This window comes from Amborella trichopoda, chromosome 2 (genome assembly GCF_054954075.1).
Source record: "Amborella trichopoda isolate Santa Cruz 75 chromosome 2, AtrichopodaSantaCruz75HAP2 v2.0, whole genome shotgun sequence".
Classification (NCBI taxonomy): Eukaryota; Viridiplantae; Streptophyta; class Magnoliopsida; order Amborellales; family Amborellaceae; genus Amborella; species Amborella trichopoda.
The window spans coordinates 2,329,193-2,352,406 of NC_142337.1; the positions used below are offsets into that span (position 1 = coordinate 2,329,193).

The window sequence follows — 23,214 nt, forward strand, 5'->3', positions numbered from 1 at the left end:
ATATAACCTCGAGATGTATAGATATGGAAAAAAAATTCCTAAAAGTAGTGCATCCTATAATACATTGTCTAGATTGTTCATTTTAAAAATATCTAAGTGTGTATCATATTGCTCGATTTGCATTATTTTTGGATTATTAAATTTCAAAATCAGGGGTGAATAGTTTTTACGATATTGTAAGAGGTATTGGCATTGAAAATGCATCTTTTAATGAGATTTAGAGGGGCATTTATTTTAATATTCACTAAAATGATAGAGTAAATACTAAAAAGAAATAGCTTATATAAGTTGCAACCGTATATTATAGAAGTAAGGTGCTTCTTAAAAGTCCAATAGAAAATAGTGTTTCGAAGTTAGACAACTTTCTTATTATTGATTTCGACCTCGAGATATATGGTGTAAAGAAAAAAAAAAGAATTTCAAGATCTAAAAGTGGTTAATCTCTAATAAGTTGTCTAGACCGACTATCTTCAAGATTTTGAATTGAAATGTATATAGATATGCTCAGTTTGCCCTAGTTTTAAAATTTTTAAATTCTTAATTAGAGTAGAATATGCATTTTCAAGCTACCATAAAGTTTCTAGCAGCGGAATTACATCTTATGGCAATTTTTAGAGGTACTTTACTAATATAATATAGAGTGGGAACCTTATATAAATCTCACTCATATTATAAAGAAATAATATCTAGGAAATAATTTATATAAAGTGTTAACCCTTTTTTTGGAACATCATATAAGGTGTTAACCTTATGCTCTAGTAAGGCGAACTTCAAAAATCCACCAAAAAATATTGTTCCTAAAAAAATGAATATGCAAAAAAAAGAATTCAAGTCTTAAAAGTAGTGCATCTTGTTACAAATTATTTAAATAGTCAATTTTCAAAATTTTAGAATGTTCATATATTTGTTCACTCTACACCATTTTAGAATTTTAATTTCCATAATTAGGGGCAAAAATATATTTTTAGAGCATCATAAGTGTTTCTGGTACCATAATTCCATCTTTTAACAAGATTTAGTGGTTCTCCTTACTTTGATTGTTTAATTATTTAAGATTGACAACTTATACAAACCAACCCTACTCTTTATAGTGTTTTAAAGTAATCACTATAGTCGATAAATTATTCGATTTGACTTTCTTAATTTTTTTAATATGTGATTTGTCCATTTTAATAATATTTTATTTGGATAAATCCTTAAGAGGTCCACGGACGATTAAAAAAAACAATAAATGTATATAAGACCACTTACTTTTGGTAAAAAGAGATCACAATCAATATTACTGTTAGATATGAAATCATGTGGTTGGTGATATATCATTGACTAGGTATAAAATCCAAAATAAAATTTTTCAAATAACATGATATATTTTAATCCGTTAGATTTCATATCCAATGGCTAAGAATAATTGCGAGTTCGTTGTACCAAAAATAAATAACCAGCCCACTCAATCAAAAAAAATTTGTAGTAGTCAACAAAAGTCAAAAGATTTATTACTCTTCCATGAGTACATATCTATTTACTCCCTATAAGGCAGAGTACATATCTATTTACTTCCTATAAGGCAAAATACATGTCAAGGTTACTTTTTAGATCTTAAATTTTGGTGATATAATATCATACAATTCATACAATAATAGGAGCAAATATAATTTTCGAAATAAAGTACTAATCCCATTTTTGAAGTCACAAAACTCAAAATTGAAATTTTTTATTTTAAAAATAATCATCTAGGAATTCTATATATGGTTAAAGTAAACAAATTAAAGTGCGATAGGTGTTTTGATGGAGGGAATAGGTGCAGTCCAGCAGGAGCAAAAAAAAAATCAAATGGAGGCTTCATGAGGAGAATACGGTCATGTGAACAGTTCAGGATGAGACAATTTCGGCATTACGTAAAAACCAGATGGCAGTCATGGTAATTTCTCCAGCTAAAAACAGGTCGTCCATAGGCGTCTCATCTGCCACTTGTCATTTGTCGGACGTGGCGATGTCAAAGATCCAACACGGAAACGTGGCCGCCAGCTAGGTAGCCGGCCGCCTATGCCTCACGAAACGTGTCGTGGGACCATTGGTTAATGATGACACGGCACATCCGCTGGCATTGGAGTATGATTCCACCGTGTCGAGTTGGCGTCTGAGTTGTCAAAGAGAAGACGTTTTTGTCGTGTTGGAGAGCAAGACTGGACAAGAGGGACCACCACTTTTTGCAATGTTTTTTCCGGTGTCTTTTCGACACATGATGATCATTAAGGCCACATGTGAAAGATGGTGTTATTTATTTATTTGTTTATTTATTGCCATTTATTTTCCAGTCTAGGCCCTAAACAATCGATTTGGGACGTATCTCAAAAATTTCCCAAATATCTTCAAACTGATCATCCTGACATCAAAATGCTGAAGAGGTTGTTTTGATGCCCAAATATCTTCAAACTGATCATCCTGACATCAAGATGCAAGGTTTGAGAAAAAAATGGATTTCAAGTTTTGAAAACAGTGCATCTTATAACGCATTTTTAGACCGATAATTATTAAGTTATTCAAGTTTTCATAGATGGGCTCAATCTATACTGTTTTTAAGCTTTAAACTTTATAATTAAATATTAAAATATATTTTAAGGCTAGTCAAAGATTTCCTGCATTGAAACCACATTTCTCTGTACTATTTGACTGTGGGCTTTGATTTGATTGTTTAGAGCATCGGTTTGATACAAACCACAGCTACCTTCAAATAGTGTTGAGAAATAAGGTTGAAATCTTTGTGATAGCCTTAAAATATATTTTCATCTTTATTTATAAAGTCTAAATATTAAAAAATAGTGCAGATCGACATATCTATGAAAACTTGAAAATTGACGGTCCAGAAATGCGTTACAAAATACACTATTTCCAAAATTTAAAATCCATTTTTTTCTCTTGTTCATGCATTTTGATATCGAGATGATCAATTTGAGGACATTTGGGCATCAAAACAACATCTTCTAGTGAAAATTTTGATGAAAGCTCTAATTTGATTGTTTAGAGCCTCGGCTCTATATAAACTTTTCCTTTACTTTTAAGGGAAAGTTTATATAGAGCTGAGGCTCTAAACAATCAAATTTGAGCCTACCTCATACATTTCATTAGAAGATTGTTTTTTTATTCCCAAATATCTTCAAATTGATCATATCGTCATCAAGATGTATGGACATGAGAAAAAAATGGATTGCAATTTTTGAAAATAGTGTATTTTGTAAAGCATTTTTGGACCGTCAATTTTCAAGATATCATAGATATGTCGATCTACACTATTTTTGAAGCTTTGAACTGCTTAAACAGATATGAAAATATATTTTAAAGCTATCACAAAGATTTCCAATTTTGAAACCACATTTCTTGACGCTATTTGGAGATAGGCTCTAATTTGGTTGTGTTAAAGGCTAGGTTCTATACACACTGCACCCTACATTTAATACATAAAAATCACGATTATTTTTAGCCATTGGATTTGAAATTCAATCATTGAAGTTTCTCGCAAGGAAAGAAATCACGATTATTTTAAGCCATTGGCTGTGAAATTCAATTATTGAAGTTTCTCACAAGGAAAGGGCTTGGGTTGTGGTGATAGCACCCTCATATCTAATTATGACGTTGTCGTTTTCAATCTTGCGAATGCATGTCTTCTCTATTGAATTACTAAAATAAACATGTCACAAAATTCAAGAAATTTATTTTGGATGTTGTGCGTAGTCAATGATATCTCCCCAACCATGTAATTTGACTTCTAATGATCAATAATAATTATGACCTCCTTGTATAAAAAATAAAAATAATATCTCCCCAACCATGTAATTTGACTTCTAATGATCAATAATAATTATGACCTCCTTTTATAAAAAATAAATGGTCTCATTGTATATATTTTTTTATGTTTTATTTGAATATTAAAAATGTTATTTTCTAGCAAATTTTCAATTATTTTCCAAAATTTTATATATCACGTTCGTGATTTCATGACTTATAGTGAAGTGAACCCATTGAGCTTGCTTCCATAAGGAACCAAAAATGGCCTTGTTAATCTCCTTCATATTTAATATTTATTACTTTTAAATATTGTCATTTGATAGTTCATTAAATCCTCCCATAAACCCCAATTTTATTTTCCTAAAATTATTTAAAGTGTTTTTTTCATATCATCGATCTTGACTAACCTATCTAACACGCGATCGATCAGTAGGAGACGATCTATCCCACATATCCATTTTTTTCAAAGAACTATTTCGTCTTCGTTGTTTTGCTCCTGCATCTCCAGGATTTGGATTATTAAATGTTCCTCTCCACTAGTATTCTGTATTTCAATATTTATAATATCAAGGAAAAGCACTTTGTCACCTGATTCATCTACTTTCAATTTGCAATGGACGATGGAGATCACAAAATCACTGTATATAAACAAGATCCGTTTATCAATACTTTTCGTCATACCTTGCATATGTCCAATATTGTAAAACAAGGACTTGAGTCGAGACATACTGGGTTCTCATGCTCGAGTCGAATCTGGCAAACTCGCCTAGGTCTATAAAAAACTCGATCCAATCAAAATAAAGATGATAAGTTGTTCTGACTAATTAGACTAGGCCAATTCTCATGGATTTGATTGCAGACTCAAAAGCCTATCGAGTTCAAACAACCACATCGAGTTCGAGTAAACATCACCAAGTTCGCATGTAAATACGTCATGGTCTCTCTCTCTCTCACTCTCACATTCTGGAGTGGTATGTATAAAATAAAATAAAATTAAAAAAAAAAAATATAACCTTTGAAGATAATTTTTAGACACTTTACATCCAACTTTAAGATAGATGTTTTATGCGTGGGACGCCATTGTAGCATTGCGACCCCAGACGCATAAAGACCTCCCCTAAAAAGTTATGTGACGAAATGGATTATAGTGGTCCAGCTATACCACCTAATTACTTGGCCCATCCCTATGGAGATGTTGTTAGCATATAAAATTTTGGATAATTTTTTGTTCACCTTATGAACAATTTTCTAAGCTTTGAGTTGGGGAGCTTTTAGTATTTTTCGAACTATTATTTTCTTAATTTGATCTTACTAGTAAATAAAGACGCTATGTAATATTTGAGATTAAATATTTTTTGAACTATTATTTTCTTAATTTGATCTTACTAGTAAATAAAGACGCTATGTAATATTTGAAATTAAAAAAAGGAGAAAACGTGACCATGTTTTCTGGGAGCTCAACCTAGTGTTGTCTGTGGTCTCAACGTAGTGTTGTCTGTGGTCCTGATCACCTAACGCCCGAACGCCCGCTGCCGAAGTAGGTAACAAAGATGGCACTTGAGTTTTCTAAATTTTCTTAGCGCAGCACACACCAGTGTCACATGTTAACAAGGGTTCGTTGGACACAGGGGAGGCAATGGATCCAATCCAACCCGACCCGACCCGACCCGACCCGACCCGGGACTAAGGGTAGATCCGAACCAAGTCCAGGTATGGGTCCAAAAATTGAACCTGAAATGTAGGATCCGGTCATAGATCTGATCAATCTACATTATTTTTTACTATTTAAATGTTATAAGTAGATATGAAAATAAAGCGTCAAGCTATCATGAAGATTTCTAATAATGAAACATGTATTGCCATTATTTGAAGGTATGCTTTATTTTGATAGTTTAGAGCCTCAACTCTATTTAATTATATCCAAACCAATCACATATTTGGAGTAAAACTTAAGTTGCAAAACATGGGAATACACGCGTTGCCATCTAACACAAGCTAGTGTCTCAAATGTGTATATCAAAATTCACGTTTCTAGATACTATATAAATACATCTTTTATTTAGAAGGTGGTATTAAAAACTTCCATGGAGAAACTACCAAGAAAACGTATCCAAGTTTTCAAAGAGTCAGACATGTAGCACTCTCATTGTGTCATGTTATGTCCTTGACGTGTCAACTTAGACCTATAAACCTTTTTTTTTTTTTTTCCATACTTCAGTGAGGAAAATAGTTCTCTACCCGTTTTTCAAATATTTTAGAAATTAATTTTTGAAAAGGTATTACTGGGACAATGTCAATAAGAATGGAAACACAACGTGCTGAATTACCGCTCTCCCGCTCTCCTATTTAGTATGGACTCCCTACCCCTTTCCCTCTCTTGGTGCTGTAAGGGAATGGGTGCAAATGTCTCTAAATCTTGATCCCCATCTCTCTCCCTCTCAAATGAAGCCCTAATTTTTGTCTTCAAGCTGAATATTCCTTTGAAATACCAAGCAGTATTTTCCCCTTTTGTGCATAAATTTAGCCAATCCTTCAATGAATATGTGATGTTCCCTATTTTATTTTGTTTCTCTTTTGTATTTGTCTTTCATTAATATTCCTCAATTTAATTATCCACTAAAACATGAAATGCTTTCCTTAAAAATAGGATGGAACCAAAAAAAAATACATCTTGTTGCTTTGCTTTATAATATTCTTTTTCCAAACTTCCATACATCTACTTCGAGATTTTGGTCTCAATACGCCCACTTGCCTATTATATTTGATACCACTTGTTGGGCACGGAAGCTTTAAACCTGATGGGTTGATTTTTTGACAAATAAAATTCAAAAAATAAATCATGAAACACATACAACAAAAAACACAAAGATTTACATGGTTCACCCCAAAATGGCTACATCCACGAGCACGGAAAACAAAAATCTACTATTCCAATTAAAGTTGCATCAAAGATTTTGGAACAAACATCAACAAAAACACAAATCGAACAAACCCCCTTTTAAACCTGTTGTCCCAAACGGCACCATGCCGATCTCTCATCTTTATTCCATAACTATACCACTTTCTAAGAAGATAACAACTTTGTGAGCAAACGAGATTTTATCTCACTAAAAGAGTAAACAACCCAAAATATCCATGGGAACCACTTCTCTACAAGAAACAAGCCTCTCAATCTTAAAGAGTCAACAAGAAACACCATCACAATGTTTATCTCCATATGAAGCTTTCTTCTCTCTAAGAGGAAATTGAATCTTATATACAGCAGACTCCAGCTCCCTCTCTCTCTAGAGGAACCACCATTCTCATATGGTGACCCAAAATGAGCACACAAATTCTTTGCACTTTCATCCTATATATATAAAATTAGAAGTCCATACTAAATAGGAAACTTCATATAGATGTTGCATACATCTCAAAACCCAAGAGATATTTCCAAAAAGTCCTACTCTTTTTGGATTTATATTTCCCTTAGGAAACTTATCAATAGTAATCTCAAGCTCACAAAATATGATAATATCTCAATCCCTCATAATATTGAAATATCTCAATCCCACATAATATGAGAATATCTCAATCCCACATAATTTGATAATGTCATAATGTTGGTGATTTTGATTGCACCAAATCCAACAATCTCCACCTTGATATCAAAATTACATACTCACCATGCCAACATCCATTGGATAGCTTCATGGATTCTTCATCTTTTGCCAAATAAATTTATTCATAATTCTTGCTGAAAATAATGCTTGCTATCAAATTTCTCCACTTCGAACCTTGAATTCGAAACCTTTACTGCCATCTCGAAACCCCCAAACTTGGCTCTGATACCACTTGTGCACGGAAGCTCTAAATCTGATGGGTTGATTTTTTTAGTAAATAAAGTACAAGAAATAAATCATGAAACACATACAACAAGAACACAAAGATTTACGTGATTCATCCCAAGATGGCTACATCCACGAGCACGACAAACATAAATCCACTATTCCAATGAAAGTCACATCAAAGAGTTTGGAACAAACATCGCCAAAAACACAAGTCGACCAAACCCCTTTTCAAACCAGCTCTCCCAAACGACACCATGCCGTTCTTTCATCTATATTCTATAACTAGACAACTTTCTAAGAAGAGAACAACTTTGTGAGCAAACGAGATTTTATCTCACTAAAAAGGTAGACAACCAAAAATCTCTATGGGAACCACTTCTCTACAAGAAACAAGGCTCTCAATCTTCGATAGTCAACAAGAGGCACCATCACAAAGTTTCTCTCAATAGGAAGCTTTCTTCTCTCTAAGAGGAAATTGCATCTTATACACAAAAGACTCTAGTTCCCTCTCTTACTAGAATAACCACCATTCCCATATGGTGATCCAAATTAGGCACACCAATTCTCTGAACTTTCATCCCATATATATAAGATTAGTAGTCCACACTAAATAGAAAACTTCCTATAGATGTTGCATATATCTCAAAACCCAAGAGATATATCCAAAGAGTCCTAATCTTTTTGGATTTATATTTTCCTTAGGAAACTTATCAATATTAATCTCAATTTCACAAAATATGAGACTATCCCAATATTAATCTCAATTTCACAAAATATGAGACTATCCCAATCCCTCATAATATAAAAATATCTCAATCCCACATAATATAAGAATATCTCAATCCCACATAATTTGAGAATATCTTAATGTTGGTGATTTTTTATAGCACTAAATCCAACAATCTCTACCTTGATATCAAAATCACATGCTCACCATGCCAACATCCATTGGATAGCTTCATGGATTCTTCATCTTTTGCCAAATAAATTTATTCATAATTCTTGTTGAAACATAATGCTTACCATCAAATTTCTCCGCTTCGAACCTTGCATTCGAAACCTTTATTTTTTTAGTAAGAATAGGATATATATCCAAAAGGTCCTAATCTTTTTGGATTTATATTTCCCTTAGGAAACTTATCAATATTAATCTCAAGAGTAATGATCCTATAGGACCCTCCCCCACCCATGTGTGTAGGACCCCAAATGATCACCATTCAAATTGACACGGATCTTTAGAAAAGTTATCACATGGGTGTAGGACTCGACTTTTCTATAGATCCATGCCAAATTTAATAATGATCTTTCGGGGTCCTATACACATGGGTGAATGAAGGTCCTATAGAATCATTTCTCTAATCTCAATCTCACAAAATATGATAATATCTCAATCCCTCATAATATGGAAATATCTCAATCTCACACAATATGAAAATATCTTAATCCTATATAATTTGAGAATATCTCAATCCCACATAATTTGGGAATATCTTAATGTTGATGGTTTTTGATAACATCAAATCCAACATTGCCCTCTTAAATACATCTACCATGTATTTACTCCCATAGGCAAAAGTCTAACTTCATAGGATTTTGAAAGGATTTGCTGGATGCAAAAAATTTGCGATCAGAAGCATTGAATATTAAAAAAAAAAAAAAAATTGAGTTCTTAAACTTTTAAACCTAACCATCTAATTTTTCATATGAAGTGTTATATACATTTTTATTTGATTATATTATGGATATTATTAGAAAAATACATAAGATGTCAAAACCTTATATTGTAGAAGTAAATGCATCTAAAAAATCAATTGATAAAGGTTGTTCCAATGCTAGAAAACACTCCAATTGATTATCTCAACCTTGAGATGGATGGACATGAGAAAAAAAACAAAAACTTGAAATCCTAAAAAGATTACATCGTGTAACACATTATCTAGACTGACCATTTCAAAGGTTCTCAAGCGTTTGCAGGTTCACTTGATCTATACCATTTTTGAAACTTTAAATTTCATAATAACAGGTGGAAATATGTTTTTGGGTCATCGTAAGGTTTCAAGCACCGAAACAACATCTTTGGTTGAAGTTTGAAGGTGCACCTTACGTTTGACTATTTAACGTAAACACCTTATATAAACCTTATTTATTGTTAATTGAGGCTGGTCACTAGAGGTTCCAATCCCAAGAATTGGGGTCCTAAAAAATAGTCCTAGTTTTATGAGGGAGTGAACGAATAATGTTCTCCCACATGACAATCTTCTAGCTTATACCAAAAAAAAAAAAAGGAGAGAAAAATGAGTATGATTTTCTCTTCTGAGACCAACTACAAAACATCGTTAGAGGCCAACCTTTGGATTTCCAGAGCCGGCAGCGGCCACTCCCATACCACTTCCATGGGCAGCGGCTGCTTCTGCATCAGTAGGCCCACTGCTTCGAGGCGAAGTGGCCTTTTGAGCCTCACTTTCTTTCACTAGTTCATCAATCTTTTGGAATTGGAAAGGCCATCTCGTGTTATATAAGAATTGGCGAAGATCGAACCTGTTATCTTCCGGTGAATAGCTCTGCAAAATTTACAATATGCCACTCAATTTTTCCTGATCTTTCTGTGTGCTGAGAGAGAGAGAGAGAGAGAGAGAGATGATTAACCTCGGCATGATAAGAAGGTGTTAAGACAGTCATCTTGTGCCTATTCATGGAATAATATTTGAAGAAGTATTTGACTTTGTCAGCAACTTCAGAAGGCGCAAGTCGCCCATACCACCTCTGGCACAGATACTGAACCACCAAAAGTAAAAGAAAACGACAGAGTTAATAGTAAAAATGAGGGTATGTGATTTCGGACCCATCAGAAGAAAATAATATGACTATTCTCATAGAAAAGCAACACATAGTTATCTATCCAGAATGGTTGCTTTTAGTTTAATTTCTAATATGTATGAATATATATAGGTTCGTGTGCGTGTGTGGATGCATACATGCATGAATTCCTTTGTGTGGAATACTTATATACTCTGGGAATCCTATATATGCGTGTGTGGAATACATGTATACCCCCGGAATCCCATATACCCATGCTATGCCACTCTCGAAAAGACCGTCTTAACGTGATTTCTTTGACCCCGAGCTTTGGGGATGGTCTTAAAAAAACTCAACGAACAAAATTAATCAATTTTGAACTCATCCAACCCTAGATCTGCCAGTTCATAGAAAATGGGCTACTATTACTCTATTTCTCTCTTCTCAAAAGCCACCTTTTAGGTTTCTTTTTTGAATTTTTTCATGGGCAAGTGTGTGTGCAAAAAATGGGTTTAAACAAATGGGCAAGCTTTCTATGTTTCCCCTACTGCATAAAATTTATATGCTTCCCCTTATCCAACCGTCCATTCTGAGATTGCCCCAATCACAATGTCACATCTCTACACTATTTCATTTTTAATATTTTTTTACAAACTATTTTGACATGAAATTTTGTGTGTCCACTCCTCTCTTAAAGTCGCACCTGTCAACAATATAAAAACATATTCTCAATAAAATAAAATGACCAAAATACCTCTGAAAGATATAAGGGGTATTTGGGTCATTTTACTGAAATTTTTTTAATATTTTTTGTAGGTGTGCCCCATTAAGATGATGGCACGTACCAAATTTTATATTCATATAATTTATGAAAAATATTAAAAATAAAATACTGTGAGGCATCGGATCTAGATCAAGTGGTCAGTGGCTCACTTAATCTAAATTGGACGGCTAGATGGGGGGGGGGCGCATATATCTTCTATGTAGTAGGGGAAATATAGAAACCTTTCCCGAAACAAATACCCTTAGGAAAATATAGAAACCTTTCCCTAAATAAATACCCTTAACAAGGTCTTTTTAATGGTGATGAATCTTGGGCATGCTTATATATATAATTCAACAACACAATGGGGAAGAAATTTGTCAGTATAGTATCTTCAAAATTTAGGGATTGCAGGACCAACCTGAAACATTGAGACAGGTCCGCATCGGAAGATCTTCCTCAAGCGTCCATATACTGATAGCTCCTCGTAAGTCATCCCCATGTCCACTTCATCCAACTGATATAAACAGCAACACGTATCACATGTCAAGCATGCATTCTGCCAAGAGCTTCTATTTCATTTCTCTCTAAATATGTCAGAAGAATTAGAGTTTGGCACTATACCGCCGTAAAAGTAGGAACAAATTCGTGATGTTCTATGGTTATCACGATCGTCTTGTATTTTTTCTACCATATGGAACCAAGTCAAAGAGTCCAACATGGCCTTTTAGGCTTTGGGGTTCTTTACTTTTTTGTTTTTCTAATGAATAATTCTTGGCTTTCAGGTTTCTACAACTTTGTTACGTAACTGCATATGACACCAAGGTCATATCAAATCTACTTCAAACCTCGACAATGATTCTAAAACCAAATGCAAATGCAACAACGCCAACTCCTTTAGGAATTTGCTATTTCCTTACGAATCTGTAGAGTTTCACAAGACATTGGATCCAGTCTCAATTGAATCACTATGACTCCGCCTCACAGCGCCAACTTAGCATAATGTTACAAACTGCACAAACTTTGAGAAAGCGAGTGTTTTAAAACCTAACAATTTCCGATCCTGGTTGCCAATTTGGATGGGTAGCGATCGTGACCGAACCAGTTCCGGGATGGTATGAGTCCTGGCCCCGGTTCCCCCCAAAACCAACCACCCCCCTCCCCTTTAATATATATTTTTTCCTTTTTTTTTCTTTTTAGATTTTCTCTAATATTTTCTTAGGTCCCTCTTAGATCCCCAACCCATACACCCCTATTTAATTTTTATTTTATTTCATTTATTTTAATATTTTCCCATATCACCGATTCGGATCGATTCAAACCCAATCAGGATTGCTGATCTAGTGATATGAAACAGATCTATGTGTAATCGATCTGCCCCACTGATCCAGGTTTTGAAACATGAGACAAAACTTTCTCAAAAAAGAAAAGTACACCAAAAGAGTTCAAGTACCTGAGTGTAATTTGTACGTATAGGCTCAAGTTCGGCAGTTGGAGGAGCTGCTTCAATATCAGCCAAAGATGGATACTCCAAAGCTTTGGCTCCCCACCGGAGAAATGACCGCAAATCCTGCTTACTTATACTCCCAATAGGATTTATGTCGGCTGAGCTGCAATCATACTATGCCAAAATAGCATAACAAGAATCATTAAGGGTCAATATCTCCAATGTTAGAAAAATTTTGATATGGGAAAGTATACTATAGCATAATGGACTATGAAAGGCCAAAGTCCATCGAGGTCAGCACCATCCAATATAATGATGGTCAATGCTGGAGTGATGCACCAGATGGGGACATAACCCTAGTGGTGGGACAAACCCTCTTTCCACATCACCATCTGTTGTTTCATTCGATGGTGATGACCACAACAAAAAGTAGCTTTCAAAGGTAGTGGATTATACTCACATACTTTGATGATTAGCTTCAAAGTCCAAGAAACGTTTGCGTGTTTTATGATTAACAGTATTAATTCAAATAATGAATGACTGACTGTCATTACAACCGGCAAATTTCTTTGATTCATGAATGAAAGAAATCAAATTACCTTAGTCAAGTAGCCACGCAGTCCTTCATCAACATTGGAACTCCCCAATACAAGATAAAATCCAGATTTACTTTGAACCCAAGGCATAAGTGATGCCAACATAAAAGCTATCACCATCCTTACTCTAGCTTGAATGTTTTGTAGTGCCAGATTCTCAGTATTTGAACCACCATCAACCTGCACAACTTTATAATTCCTTAAATTCGTGATCCACCGACTTACCCTACTCTTCTCATTTCCAAGGCGCCATAAAATGGCTCATAGTGATAACCATTATTCAGGAGCCAAAATTAATCACATCTATTGACAAGAAACAAACTTTTACTTGCAATGGTGTTCCACCATCGAAATGAACAAACTATTCTTCATATGGCACATTGAATATGAATAAAACGGAGAACATGATCTAAGAGGCATACTTAAACCAGTTACATGTACACAACATAACAAACGAATACCAAATTAGAAGTATGACGCATTCCATCATCCCATATAAGGCACCAATGTAGAGGAGCTGCTCAGTTTCTGACTGATGCTTTAGGACTTGTTGCTTGAATTTTATTGTTAACCAATATTCTTTCACTAAAGAATTAACAGGCCTTCCCAGCAAGGGATGTTATGACAAAATTAGAAGACTGCAGGCCTTAAAAGTCAAAAGGTTTATATATAAAACATGCCAAAGCCCATGCATTTTTGTTAATAATAAATTGATGTTTCAAAACACTTTCATCTCAGCTAGGTGGAAAGTGTGCTAATGTCATTATCCTATGTTCTTACAATGGGAAGTGAACTAATCATTATGATCATCACTTGCATACAGCTAGTAATGACATGTCAAGCACCCTATGTTCTTATGATGGGAAGTGAACTAATCATTATGATCATCACTTGCATAAAGTTAGTATTGACAAGTCAATCATCAAAAGTAGTTTAGCTAAAATGCTCATCCAAAGATTTGGTTAATCCATCATATAAATATATATATCAAATTGCAAATTCACCCTTCTAAGACAAGTCAGGCCGAATTTGTCATCAACATCATGTTATTTTTGTGCCATTTTATAGCTTTTGAAATGAAAAATAATTCCATCCACCATGGTGTAACATATTCGACTTGTACAAGATTTATCCTCTTTTTTTAATAATATTCACTTATATTGCATAAAGATAAAATGTACAAAAATGAGGCACCTCTTATGCAGGCACCCTATACAAAAACCCAAAAGGGTCCAAAAAATGATATACAGCTCGTAGTTAGAGGTACAAAAGGGTAGAGGCAGAGGAAAAACAGGAGGCCATAAGGGTAAAACTTTGGTTGGATTGGCCCCCTCCTTCGCCAATGAGTCAGCATCGGTGTTGGCTTCCCTATAGACATGTCTCAACGATATTCTCAGGCCCCAATAAATATGAGTAATCTTGTCGAAAATGCAATCAAGTCCCCATGGGCAGGGAGTGGTTTTAGAGGCCCAGTCAATGGTGTTTTTGAAATCCCCGTCCACAATTAGTACAAAACTCCAACAGGGATTAAACTTGCGAAAGTCCTCCAATAAGGGAAGGGCCACGGCAAGAGTAGAGTCCGCTAGACCAATAGGACAGGAGAAGGACAAGAGGATACTGCCATCATGAGTTCTGAAAAGTCCTCCAATACTAAAGGACCCGCGGTTGCCAAGGGAGCAACCATTAAAATGGAACTTGACTGAGCCAGATCTATCATTGTTTAACCAATTCTTGATATTTCACAAAAATCAAGACATGATAAAATCTTGTCTAGATTTTAAGACACTTGACACTGTAGCTTTCTCCTCTTTTGATCTAATATTGCAATTCTTCATTTTTTTTCCTTTTTTTAAAAGAAAAGATAACTGTAAGGTCTAACCTTGTTGATCTCATGCTTCCAAGTTTTGGGAGATTGGAGAGCCCTCCTATTCTTCTAAGTTCCATAACATCCATCATGTGCATGGACAAGATTACATATTGTTGAAGAACTAGCTTATGGTGGTATCCAATCAAGAAGCAGTATTTAGATGCTTGTGGAGTAAGATACCTTGCTGCCTAAGATCCAAGCCATTTGATGTTTACAGATGAGTTATTTGAGTGCTTGTTCTCAGAAGTACTGTAATTTATAACATATAACCAGGATTTCAAGTTATGAAACTTTGAAATGTCAACATGGAGAGAATATCTTTCCTCTTCCAATTGTAGGCATATTATCATCATCAAAGCCTTTTCCCAATTAATTGGGGTCGGCTACACAAATCTTGGTCCGTCATTCTGCTCCATTAAGGGCCATACGCTCAGTGAGGCCATAAGTCCTCATATTTTTCTCAATAATTGCAATCATGTCCTTTTGGGCCTACCCTTGCCTTTTTTGAGCCTTCCACTTAAACTAACTTGCACCTCTCAATAGGTATTGTACTAGGTCTGCACCACACATGACCAGCCCATCCAAGTCTACTTTCTCTCATCGAATCGTTTATTGGTACCACACCTAAATTCTCCCAAATATATTTATTTTGAATTCTACCCCCCTTCTTGTCTTGCCACTCATCCATCTCAACATTCTAATCTCAGCTATACTCATTCAATTGTAGGCATATGAAAAGTGTAAAACTGCACATACTAACATGTTTTGACAGGAAGGAATCGCAAAGTTCACTTTTGAGGAAACACCAACAAAGTCCACCAGACATAATTTGATAAAAACAATCCAAATAAAAATAAATCTTAGCTCTTAAGGAACATTGGGGGTCCAATTTAGAGTTTGCATATCCAGTTAATATATTTGCTTCAAGATCTTTAGATGTTTGGTTACCTTATAAAAAGGACGCTTCCCAGTAAGTGAGTGGAACACGGAGATCAGGGCAGATACAACATTATCAATCTTGAGGTCAATATGCCATGAACCAATTTCATCTGACAGAACCCTTGCCCTCATTGTTGTCTCCTCAGAACTATCAAGAGCACAAAAAAATGCTTTTTAGGTCTGCTTGCCTGAAGGGACAAATACAAATCAACAATTCTAACATAAATTTCCAGAAATGAAAACAAAAAAGGAACAAAAACGAAACCCAAGCTGGTCTATAATATTGAGCCATCAAAATTTTATACATGATTTTAAGCGGTAGAGAACTTTGGTTTCAACCTCTCTTGCAAAACAAGCTGACAGACCAAAAAAACAGAAAAGATATCTAAATGCACTTGGAACAGACCTAAAGCAAACAAAACAACTAGGAATACATCAACCGAAACCATATCACCATACTAATGCCAAATTTACTAATGCCAGATGTTCAGAAATTTCAAGACATACCTATTTTCCGATCCCATAAAAACAGTATAAAAAATGCGTTTCGCAAACTCTTTGCTATCTTTTGGAAACTCTCCATTTCTGTACTGACCAATTCGTATTGCATCAGCTTTGACTTGTTCTTCTCCATTGAAGATTGCTGTAGACATCCATGCCATTTTAAGTTGAAACAAATGAGAGGCAGAAAAGAAGAAAACATGAGAGAGTCTATTTGGTTGAGAATAGTTTAATAAAACAAGTAGCATACGCAAACGAATTATTCTACATTTTCGGAAGGCACGAACCAATGTATATTGAGGACAATTGACAAAACTTGTTAAAGTATAAAAGAACATGGAAATTAGATGCACACTAACAGGGACTGATAAAACTACCTTCTATTACATGTTGACACATGCATCCAACAATAGCAGCCACAGCAGAACTATCAGCACCACCTGAAAGTGGAAGCAAAAACCCAGAAGCTCCACTTCTTCTAAGATAATCCCATAGCCAGCAACTAGGTCCATAGCCTATCTCCTCTTCTGGGGAGTGATAACGGATCTGCATGACAAGAAGCTTAAATGAATTATGGAACTATAATTTGAAGAGTTTAACTCGAAGATGATGACATATTGATCACCATAAAACATCACTACAAGTTTGACATAGTTTTAAATTCCTAGAGCTCTTCAAAAGCTTTCTCATAAAAGCTAACTACTTAGAAATAAAGCTATAATCATGATATTTAATACATCTAAATTACAAAATAATGAAAAATAAGTCCTGCAATTTACATATTTTCCTCTCAAATGCTATGAAAGCATACTGGACCACCTGGTTCAACTGGTTGGATAGAGAACATGGACCAAAACTGATCCAGTTCAGGAAAAAGCTTAATTCTGTAAAAAAAGAAAACTGGATTGAATCAGGCTAATGAACTGGTAAAACTGGTCAGCTGAACTGTAAAAGCAGCCAATCGAAGTTTTTTCTCTTTTGTTCTTTGTTTTATTTAACAGTTCCGACCGATTGGGTTGGGGATTGCATCAGATTGGGTTGGACGGATTCCCTTTCCAATCCAGTTTTATATTGCACTCTCTCTCTCTCTCTCTCTCTCTCTCTCTCTCACACACACACACACACACACACACACACACATGTGCAAGCACGCAGACATCTTTATATTCTATTTCTTGGTTGTGAATGTCATCGAGCAGGTGCCACCTCAATATTATCTGCATTGTTTCAAGTTTATCATTCCAAAACATTGAACCTATTGTATAATAAATAGAAAAGAACATGTAAATATTACTCAATTAACAACACAACAAAATAAAAAATATGTAATATAGGAATATATAATGTATCAGAATATTACTATCATCATTTTGCAATTATATGAACTTCTTTAATTAAAAGGTAATTCAAATAACTAAATGCAGCACAAAACAAAGATAACATCAATGGTAACTTACCTTAATTGGAATAGAGGGGAAGTCTTGAAAGCTAAAGGGCTGGCAAAGTTTGTAAGGAATCATCACATGGGGAACTTCAGGTGCATTACTTGCTTGCTCTCTCGAACTGCTAAATGAGCCTCTATAGCTGACAACCTGAAAAGCAGCCCATTATAAACTACTTTTCAGATTTTAGGAGTAGAATCAATGCAGATAAATAAAATAAGACAAATTCTTGGTGTATTAAGGCACTGTTTGGAGTTTGGACAGCTGAACAACACCAACAAGCAAGGGAGTTACCTAAAAATGGGGGAAAAGAAGGGTTTCGTTTTTTTTTCTCTGTTTTGGCAGGGTGACAGACATTTGGTGTTTCTTGGCAAGCGGGATTACAAAAGTTTGTCACCCTTGAATAGTGGAGTGGACTGAGGCTGTTTTCAACTCCTAAGTAAGTGGAGGAAAAAAATGGCCCTGTTCCCAAAATTTGATCTGTCCAAATGAAGTCTAAAATAGGAAAAGGGAAGAATATGGGTTGCAAGAATCATGGTTCAACCATTTGCTTCTTGAGTTGGCAAAAAGAAGAGTTGGAGCAACACCCTCTGGGGCTGAAACCAAGACAAACACACAATGCATCTACTATGGACATGAAGTCAAACAAGCACAAATGGAAATCAGATATGTCCCTGCTACACAACCAACTACCCCATACCCTTAACATATTGTGGTTAATTCTTAACTTAATTGGACACCAACCTAGAGAGACATATGGTGTTTTGCATAGCCCACCAACGCACCAATTTTTAGAATTTTCTAGGTATATCTCAATTTCAATACAAGGTGTCTTTTGGAGCCTTGATGGCATGGCCACGTCAGTCCACTTGGATGGTAAGAAAGTTTCTCTATACCTCAAAATCACTTCATGACGTACAAAAATTCAGAGAGCAACAAATATGCATGCATGTTTCTGTGTGCTCAACCATGAAAGAAAACTTCGACACTTCTGCTTGCTCTTTATTATTTATCTTTTATTTTTTATTCTTTTTTCTCTTGGTTGTTTTTTTTTTAAATCCAATACAAAAGTATCTTTTGTTTTTTGTTTTTGTTTTTTATTTTTTTTTGGGTGGGTGGGGGCATGTTTGAAAGGCCACTTTTGCTGTTGGCATTTCTGAGATGCATATGCACGTTGGACACTAACACTTGTATCTGTGTCTTGTAGGATGGCTGGACATAGTATCCCGGACAATTCAGAGGTGTCTCGTGAAAGTGTAGGTGTCTCGTGAAAGTGTTACTGTGATAGATATGGAGGGTTTGTGGTTAGAAGTGATTGGAAAATTTTGAGTTGAGATCACCAATTATGGAGAGGTGTCTATATGGGGTTTCTTTAAGCACATTAGTACAGTGTTGAACATGGCAGTCCTGTGAGATGCAAGATGCAATGCTAGGCCACTTGAGGAATGGTTGAAGACAGCCCAATGCTTTCAGTAGGGATGTAAAGCAACATGGGAATCCTTCTCCAAAAATGTAATTGTTGCAGGGGAATCTCTCAACTCATTGTTGTTACATGGCAAATGAATGATGCTCCGTTCCCATGGAGATCGGGTGGAGTTTATGTTGAGACCTTCCCATTGTGCTTGGGACTCTCAATGCCTTAGGTTTGTGGGAGTTCCTCTCCACATGATATTTCTTGTATAATCCTGTATTCCCCTCTTCAATGAAATTTGACAAAATCATTACCTATTGAAAGAAGAAAAAACACGATCACAGGCTTCAAGGAATTCTGGAAATGGTTTCCAAATAAACATGTGGAAGTTGTTTGCTATAAAATCCACCAACCTAAGCCCAAATGCTCATGAGTAAATATATTAAATTTTATAAAAGATCAAAGCATACACAAGTACTGATTTCTTATTCATGAAAAGCAACACTAAAACATTTAAAATGATAAAGCACCAAATTTCAACAGCTTACAGCATCTAGATCGACTTGTGCAGTTACAACTTCAACATCCTTAAGAGAAAACTGGGATCCCTGTGCAACCACGTCTCCATTTATAGCAACACAGGCACATCCATCTATATCAAAGGAATAATTGTATAAACTATCAGACCTTTCAAAACCCAGGGATTAGATAGAAATGCTAGTAGCTAACTAGTAGGCCATAACTACTATATAATAGCCCACAAGAGTTCACAAAATTGCATAGTACCAGTTTCTAAAATATCCAAGATACAATAAACTAATGCACGATGACAAACTTATAGAAGCAACATGGAAAGCCATACGCTTCAAAAGCCTACATGAATTGCTAATAACCATAAACCCAGACAAGTGAAAAATAGTCAAATACTGCTTGCCTAAGGTGTAGGTCCCAGATAATTAAAAACATAACAACTAGAAAGAATTTAAAGAATTTCTAGAGAATGCATGAATAGCACTATATAACACAGTGCACTTGAAGTCAACTTCTTGTGGGGTTGAGGCCATATTTTGGAAAAAGAGAGATCCTTACAAATTTACTCTAACTACAATGGACACAAGTTTATGCTGAGCAAAAAATCCAAGGCATGCAAACTATGACATGATGGGAGAGGAATATTAGACATAGAGAACCCAATGAGTCTTAGAAAAGTTGAAGAAATTGTTAAGTGTGGGGCTGAACTTCCAGGGTTATCCATGAATTACTCCCTATAAGTTATAAAATATTTAAAAGTCAGTTAATGTTTTTTATTCAATTAGAGCGCATCCCATGATTTGCAAAAAGAACAAAAGTTCAGCTAGCAGTAAATAGAATACCAAAATAGAGGCGACCACCATCACAGCCTCGTTGATTGCTGTATATGTAAGCACCTCCACAGGTGCATGTTGCATTTTTAATAAAGTCCATGCGGACATTCAATTTTCTCAGTTGATGATGGCTTCCACTCGCATTAATGAACACTTCAACACCATTCAATGCAAGCTCAACACGAGGAGCATTTGGTGTATAGAGCTCTTCACAAATTTCAGTAGCAACTGATCTGGCAAAGAAAGCATTCAATTAATGTCATTTTGACATAGTACAAGGCAATAGAGGAAACCACAGAAAAAATTCAAGCATTTAAACTTCAAAGAATAATAATCATCATCATCATCCGAGCCTTATCCCAATTATTTGAGTTCCACTTTACGAATCTTGTTCCCCATTTAGCTATATCAAGGGCCATAGCCTCAGTCAAACCAAAAGAGTCAATAATTACAACAATTATAGAAGAATGAAATAAAAAAAAATCCAAAATGCATGACCTCATGCTTTGTTTATTTTGGGGATTGTTCAGGTGTGGATTTGAACTTGGGACCCCAAACTCGCTAAAATCTTTAAAATAATTCTTTTTTAAAACCATATATATAGGGCTCAAATTCTAAGACCCGTAGAGGTAAAATGAGTCACTCAAATGATCGAATGTTTTTACGTCAACAATTCATTGAGAATATGTAACTTTCATCAAACTAAAAAATGTGGAATTTGAAGCTTAGCCCTTAATGGATAACAATGGGACGTTGACATGCATGACCTTAAACAATCCAAAATTTAAAGCATACGTCAATAAAAAAATGTGCATTTTAAGGCTGTGATCATCATTAGCTACACCTTTGCCCCAGTAGTAATCTAGTTAGTCTGAGCTATGAAAAATTTTCAATTCTTTGAAAATTGAAAAGATATAATACTCGGAAAGAACGACTCAACAAGCACTCCAAACTAGTATAATAAGGACAAAATTTTACATATTTACATAGTTGCACAGATTTGCATAGTTGCGCATAATAAAATCTTTAAATTGGAGGATGGTCAAACAAACCTCAAGTTTTCTCACATTGCAAAAACAAAATAAACCACAAATATATGCTAATTTCAGTTCGAAAAACAATTGAAAACATCAAGATGCAAAAAAAAGGGCAGTGCTTACGTGTCCAAAAACTGAAGATACCCATGACCAAAAGGAACAGTGGTTTGCGATATTGCCTCCGAAATTTCAACAGGAAGTTTGAAATCAACAAGGTGGGGTTTACGTTTCCATGATGAGAACCATCTTGGTTCTCTGTAATTTCCATCATCAGCGAGGCACATTTTCGGTCGTATCATAAGTATTCTTCTGTTTAAGCAGAATACCTGACAATTATAACGCACAGCTCCCTCATTAACTGGCATACCAATGCTGCATAGTATGCCTTCTGTTAAATCACTAGTTAGAATCTCTTTCAAACACTCCCACCTGCAAATGGAAATGGCTTCATTAAGTCATAAATAGATTGAGACAGGAAATTCTAGAGAGAGATATGATATATATGGAGTCATGTGTAGTGTCGTGGAAAAAAATGATGAAAATGCAAAATTCTAGAGAGAGATGACTACAAATTCATCAAGTTGTGCCGTGAGAGAGAGAGAGAGAGAGAGAGAGAGAGAGAGAGAGAGAGAGAGGGGAACTAAAAGTCATCTACTTACGCGTGGGAAGTAGTATCATTTTCCAAGAAGTGGTCTTCACACCCATAGCCAGTGATCTCGAGCTCAGGCCCAACTCTTATTTTAGCTCCCGCTTCTTTTGCCCTAACTATCGACTCCTTAATGTTATTTAGGTTATGAGAGAAATCCATGGCCCATTGATTTAAATTGCAGGTAGCAACCTTCAACAACCTCATCTCCTCAATAAAAATCAAACCAGAAAAACCAAAACCCTAATTCCCAAAACGCTAATTCTCCATATACGCAAGAGAAACTTACAATTTAGTTCGGTAAAACCAAAATAAATCAAATGAGAAATGGGGAACAAAACAGGAAAACACACCCGCAAAATTTCTAACAAGCTCCAACCTTAAATCCTAAACCAAACCCTGATTGTCAAATATCTCTACGATCAAAGAACATACAAGGAAATAACAATTTTATACACAGATTGCAAATAAAATCACATAAAAAATGAAAGGAGAAAGACAAATGGGTGATGAATACCAACGCCAGACGAATACTAGCGATATGGAAAACCCTAATTCTCACTGATTTATCGCCGAAAACTGAAGAAAATTCAGAGATATTTAAGGTTGAGTTTTTTTTGCCTTCGAATGGCTCGCCCTGGAAAAACCGGGCGAACGCGCCAGTGGCGGTTTCGGGTTTTACGGGTAATTAACCGGTATTTAAAAAGAAAAAATCTCAAACGAACATAAATAAAGTTTCAAAAATAAAAAATTTGATTGTATTTTTTTTAATATTTTTTACATTAAGATAAA

At 35.1% G+C, this 23,214-nt stretch overlaps 1 protein-coding gene across 3 annotated transcripts; it reads right to left on the bottom strand.

The window, feature by feature from the left end:
- Positions 1-9,606: 9,606 nt before the first annotated feature.
- LOC18427201 (carbon-nitrogen hydrolase family protein) lies at positions 9,607-22,972 on the bottom strand. 3 transcript variants are annotated; one of them, XR_016048841.1, is made up of 13 exons: positions 22,436-22,972; positions 21,900-22,205; positions 20,749-20,972; positions 19,924-20,027; positions 17,980-18,114; positions 16,900-17,068; positions 16,529-16,664; positions 16,031-16,209; positions 13,219-13,395; positions 12,626-12,793; positions 11,594-11,689; positions 10,260-10,388; positions 9,607-10,174 (listed from the first exon to the last, which is right to left on the bottom strand). XR_016048841.1 is itself a non-coding variant. In XM_006836255.4 (13 exons), exons 1-13 carry the CDS (start codon positions 22,627-22,629, stop codon positions 9,950-9,952), a joined length of 2,202 nt encoding a protein of 733 aa, XP_006836318.2. In that variant the 5' UTR covers positions 22,630-22,972; the 3' UTR covers positions 9,607-9,949. The 3 variants fall into 3 exon arrangements, 2 of the variants coding, with proteins under 2 accessions (XP_006836318.2, XP_088713503.1); XM_006836255.4 differs by having other exon boundaries at positions 16,031-16,169; XM_088857377.1 differs by lacking the exon at positions 19,924-20,027 and having other exon boundaries at positions 16,031-16,169.
- Between the last annotated feature and the right edge of the window lie 242 nt (positions 22,973-23,214).

What these genes read in the sequence shown, in the direction of transcription:
- LOC18427201 (XM_006836255.4), bottom strand. Translation starts at nt 22,629, where the DNA reads ATGAGGTTGTTGAAGGTTGCTACCTGCAATTTAAATCAATGGGCCATG. An exon ending in TCCCCTCTATTCCAATTAAG is followed by an intron (nt 17,069 to 17,979) that starts GTAAGTTACCAT and finishes CTTGTCATGCAG; the next exon opens with ATCCGTTATCACTCCCCAGA. An exon ending in TGCGTGGCTACTTGACTAAG is followed by an intron (nt 12,794 to 13,218) that starts GTAATTTGATTT and finishes ATTTTGGCATAG; the next exon opens with TATGATTGCAGCTCAGCCGA.